The sequence below is a fragment of the Perna viridis genome, chromosome 4 (genome assembly GCF_037379345.1).
Source record: "Perna viridis isolate PV_CMFRI_1.1 ecotype Kerala chromosome 4, ASM3737934v1, whole genome shotgun sequence".
NCBI classification, from domain to species: domain Eukaryota; kingdom Metazoa; phylum Mollusca; class Bivalvia; order Mytilida; family Mytilidae; genus Perna; species Perna viridis.
The window spans coordinates 6,789,795-6,795,213 of NC_142448.1; the positions used below are offsets into that span (position 1 = coordinate 6,789,795).

General features: G+C 32.6%; 1 protein-coding gene across 1 annotated transcript; it reads right to left on the minus strand.

Annotated features, from left to right (window-relative positions):
• Positions 1-213: 213 nt before the first annotated feature.
• Positions 214-5,133, minus strand: LOC148618667 (uncharacterized). The gene is made up of 4 exons (XM_088577803.1): positions 4,736-5,133; positions 2,115-2,180; positions 1,431-1,507; positions 214-721 (listed from the first exon to the last, which is right to left on the minus strand). The coding sequence occupies exons 1-4, from the start codon at positions 5,049-5,051 to the stop codon at positions 686-688; spliced, it is 495 nt and encodes a 164-aa protein (XP_088433929.1). The 5' UTR covers positions 5,052-5,133; the 3' UTR covers positions 214-685.
• Positions 5,134-5,419: the final 286 nt, after the last annotated feature.

Here is a 5,419-nt window from a genome sequence, read left to right on the forward strand (position 1 = left end):
GGAACTTTCTGCTTATGTGTATCTATAACGGTTGAAGAAATTTTTACAAAATTAGTTTTTCCGCTACGGGGCAGATAACTGGAACGACAAATGATTACGTCTCACAGGGTGAATTCCAAAGTCTTATCTCAGATCGCAAGAGATGATCAAAATCTTGTCACGATACAATTTTATCAGAGGCGGGAAAATTGGGCGGCAGAAAAAAAAATAATAATCAGAAGAAATACAAGAAGGTCTTCCAATTGAAATGGGAAAGACCTTAATGAAGCAAATTTATTTTAAGAGACACAAAATATATTACAATGTATGAAAACATATATAATCTGTAATTCATGTCATAAATCTATGTGAATTTCACAATTAAATTATGGCCACTGACCAATAGTACTGACAAAATGAATTCGTAATAGCACCCGTCCAAACAAATAAACTGGAACACAGAGTGATGATTGCTAAAGATTTCAACATACATACATACAGTCTTATTTATTTATATACATAAATAAAGGGAGTGAAGGAACTACGTTTGAGAATATCTGCATTTTTCAACAGAGAAAACTATCATTTGTTTATTACGCGTTTATATAATTGATGATTATCGAAGGTACATATAAACATCGTCATAAGTCCTTGTACCACACGGGAATGTTTGAATCATCAGCAACATTGGTAAATTAACAACAATTCAACAGTCTTCACTTGCCTCTAAAGTGTCATTATTCTGCAAATAAAGCATAAAGAAGTTCAAGTGTATGTGTATTTCTTCTCGGAATATCCAAATAACTTGCAACAGAATCTATTAATCGTTTCGGGGAAAAATTGGAAAATTGAGTTGAGTAAGCCATTTGATATAAAAATATATATGCAAGTCTCCGCAAGAATCAGACAATGGGTAGAACCCTAGTAATTAAAAAAACATAACAAAAATTTTAAAAAGACAACAAAAACAAACAGAAGAAAATAGAAATAGAATCCCCATCATTATACAATCTGGTTTCAATATCACCAGAATAAAGGAATGAAACAAGCCTTATCTATTATTTACGAATAAATGGGTTAAAACTTTATTGAAACGCACTGCTAAGGAACAATTCAGGAGAAGGTAACTTTTCTGATAAAAATATTTCCCATCTTTCTTCTGGAAACCATTGAAATATCTTTGTAGCTAGTGTTTAAATTGTCGAATAGTGAAGTCTTCTGTGTGGAACCATTGAATTTTTACAATTTTAGTGGGCATTGATATGCTTGAACAAATTATCATTTCTTCATTAAGATATCAACAATAATAATCATCATCAAATATCAAAGGTTCAAATCATGGCCCTGCATTACATGAGAAGTCTAACATGTTCATTTCTAATCAAAACATATCCTGGTTAAGCTGTAGATTTATTAAAAAAGAATTAATGTTTTATTGGTTACAAATATACCTGGAATAGAACAAAGGAGTTAGTATTGGGTTCAGTGCAGTCTGGAGGATTTGTGTCCTGAATACCAGTAAAGATGTCTGAAAGGAAAGAAAATCTTTAAAACAAAAATTCTGAATTAGATCAAACAAGGAAGCCGTTTGACTATACATGCTAAGTATAAATGACTAGAAGGTAAAACAAATCGAGGTTAGCAATGTGTACATGTATCTGAGCTGAAATTAAATGAAGATTCAAAAAGCAAAATCTCACTGACAATTTATATCTAGACCCTAGATATGTTGAAAGACTAAGTTTCCATTACATCTTCGAAATGGTTCTACAGCAATACAATGTATGTTTACCAAATTGATGTGTACTCAGTTTGGTTCGTGAGCAGTAAAGAAACTGTAAACAAGGGTTTAATCAGTATTTCTTGAAACGTGGAATAAATGTTTCTCTCGTTCGACGATAAGAAGCATTGCCATTCAGTTTTGTACTGGACATATATTGTACCAGGGTATTGTATTTTTGCTTCTATAGTAATTCTATTGTATGTTTTTTACTAACGATTGCAATTGATAAACTTAGAATAATATTTGCATATAAACTCTACCTACGTTTTCTTTCCTTTTTACTGATTTACTTGTTTGCAATTAAGTAGGATTTCTCTCTGCTATTAATTTAAAATCTACAAACAATACTTACTACTGTTGCAGGAATTTTTATCAAATGATTCACTGCCAATTCCACTATCTGTTGGGTGAGCGATCCCTTGAAATGAAAGTTATAGCTTCTTTTAGAAGATGATGTAGGACAAAACCATATTCACAAAATCAAATTCGTGTTTTACACCCTAAACTTAACTGACGGAGGTTCAAACATCTCATTCCATTGGACGAACGTGAAGATATTCGTAAAACTAAAGGCTTATTTGGGAAAATTAGTATATTTTCGGAATATTCCTCAAACTAAAACTTTCTTTGAATCAAACAAGCATTTACAGAAATACAAAACACAGAACATTAAAACAGTTTACTGTATACAATCTTGAATGCCCTTCGATGTAATAAAATATTGAAAGCCTTTCCATGTGATAAGCTGCATGCATTGCATTCTATTTTTGTGTTAGAGGCTCGTTAAAAAACAATTAAATCTATTTTATGATTGCAGTCATCTGTAGGTTTATGTTCGTCATCATAGTTTGATTGACCCATATAAAATTCAATTTCACAGGTGAGGCAAGATTTCTCACTTCCTACCGGATTGACAACCAATAGAACATGCATTGTGACGGGTCCGCTGGCTTAGACAACCAACGGTCACAGAACATGCGTTGTGACGGGTCCGCTGTCTTACCCGATACCCCTCATATATGTTTTTGTGAATATCTTCTTGCAACTTTAATGTATTTTATTTTTTTTAGTGCTGTTTTGTTTTTTGATATCTTATTTTCAATTTGTAATTCTATCAAAGTCTGTTGACTACATTGTGTATGTAGATCGCCCCTTTTGGTCAAGTTCTTTGATTTTAATGTCTCTGATCTGAATTGGTCTTCCATTTCGAAAATGAGGTATCTTTTGTCGCTCTATAGGAATTTAATCTTTAAATAACTCATAATTGATTGAAGAAATGATAAAGTATTACAATAAAACTTAACATTTATTGTTATTGGAACAAAACAACACAAGTAAAACAAATTAGTATTAAATATAAGTAACCAATTACAAAGACTTTTAAAGTTCAATAAAACTGAATGAGTTGCAATATTTCAGCTATGTTCAGGCGATGAACATGAAGTGGATAATAAAATGAACATGAAACGATTATGAAATGAAAAATGGGATGGGACACAAGGATAATAGGGTCGAAAAATTTTGATTGCCACTGGAAATAGGGAGAGGTGGGTAGGGTCGGGCAATTTAGCCTCCTGTGGCCGAGCCCTATGGTTCCTACTCCGGGAGAATACCACAGTAGATTTTTTTAACGTGCGAGGAACGTGGCATCTTTCCCAACATGGTGCACCACTATGGTTTAGGGTCAGGTTTTCCGTATTATAGCCCGACAACCCCAGCATGTAACATACCAGGGGTACCCCATTCAACCACCTGGGGCACACAACCCAGTTGCTCTGTGGGCAGAGCGCCCTAGTCCCCGGCTAGGGTTCTGAGCACTATTTAGTCGTCTTTTACGTCAAGCTTAGCGCTGCTGCAGGCCTATTCTTTTGACACCCGGACCTGCACGGGTCTCTATAAAACTGAATTGGGTTACCGACCAAAGTTCTGTAAAACTGAATGCGTTACCTACCAAAGTTCTATAAAACTGAATTGGGTTACCGACCAAAGTTCTATAAAACTGAATGGGCTACCGACCAAAGTTCAATAAAACTGAATTGGATTACCGACCAAAGTTCTATAAAACTGAATTGGATTACCGACCAAAGTTTTGTAAAACTGAATGGGTTACCGACCAAAGTTATCGTCTGAATATAGCTGAAATATTGCTGCTCGGACGTTAAACCCCAACAAACAAACAAACCGACCAAAGTTCTATGAACCAAATTTTAAGTTTAGAATCGCATCTGATGTATACTGTTGAAATGAATCATATATAATCAAGAGAATTGGCATTACAGTTAGCTATACAATGGAACTGTTACACAATGCTTTTGGCTTGTATCACACAGAATCTATTATTATCTAATGATTTACAAACTTTGAAAGAAAGTAAATTAACATAATCGGATTTCTGATAACAGCCATTGTCGTAAGAGGAATACTGACAGATACCATTGCAATTTTCTTTGTGTAAAAAGTAACTCTAATGTCAATTTGTGCTTGATATTTTCACTTTATGATATTACACTCTCTTCCTTATTATCAAAGTTCTTTTTATGAAATAAAGTTGTTTTAAAATATTTTCCATCAAATAATCAAGTGAGTTGTACTCATGTATTACAAGTATTTTTTTTATGGTGCCAGAATTGTATCGTATGGTTAATTAGTAAAATCAATGTAAAAAAAGTATACGTAATGTCTGAAATACCAAACCAGGAAATATTCACCTATATTGCCTTTTTTCTACAAACGACGCAAATAATATGAAATTTAAAATTAAAAAAACAAAACAAAATCAAACAAAATCAAATACAAAAACAAACCCACAACCCGACCCCCCCCCCCAAAAAAAAAAAAAATTTTTAATAAAATAAAATAAAAATAAAAATAAAAATAAATATAAAGACAAAAACCGTGAGAATAAGTTAAAAAGATATTATTGGAACCATAGTCTATTAAAGAATTAAGTTGTTAAACAGATTGACTACTTACTTCCTTTCGTGTCTCTCATTTGAACATCCATTTTGTGGAAAGATATTTCTACCTTTGGAATAAGATCACTTATTTCTTTTACGTCTTTTATGAAGGGCGTTTCTTGATGTTTTATGTACTGTAGAACTTCAGCATTGCCACTTTTTGCTGCATTCTCCTTTAATATCTCCAGAGACACCGGAATAAGCTTTAAATGTTGTTTTAGATCCGAAGCAAGTGTTGAAGTTTTATCAAAAGTCTTTTTTATATGTTCATCACTAGTTGCTTTTGGACTAGTTTCTTCCATGTTCACATCGTAAATAACTTTTAGTTGCATTAAAAAGATGTTGAAATGGCTAAAAGGTGGTGTCCTTAGAAAAGCATTTAGGAATTCCTTATGACTTCCTTGTATCAAAAAGTGTTGAACTATATTTAACATTAAATTACCCAAAACATTATTTTAAGAATTAGTATCACGATGCTTTTAAATGCTTTAGGGTAAAATTAGACCATATTGATATGTTTTTATTGCAATCATTAAAAGTCGTGTTTTTGTTTGTTGCATGTGCATATATATTCAAAAACTTATCAGTGTTATTGGATAATATAACTTGTTTTCTCCTTATTCTTAGTATGAGCATAAACATAAAACTGTTGCTTGTGTTTAAATGCATATTAGAAGAAAGCAAGAAATGAAAATAGGTG

What these genes read in the sequence shown, in the direction of transcription:
- LOC148618667 (XM_088577803.1), bottom strand. Translation starts at nt 5,051, where the DNA reads ATGCAACTAAAAGTTATTTACGATGTGAACATGGAAGAAACTAGTCCA. An exon ending in AATGAGAGACACGAAAGGAA is followed by an intron (nt 2,181 to 4,735) that starts GTAAGTAGTCAA and finishes TTTCATTTCAAG; the next exon opens with GGATCGCTCACCCAACAGAT. An exon ending in ACTCCTTTGTTCTATTCCAG is followed by an intron (nt 722 to 1,430) that starts GTATATTTGTAA and finishes CTTTATTTGCAG; the next exon opens with AATAATGACACTTTAGAGGC.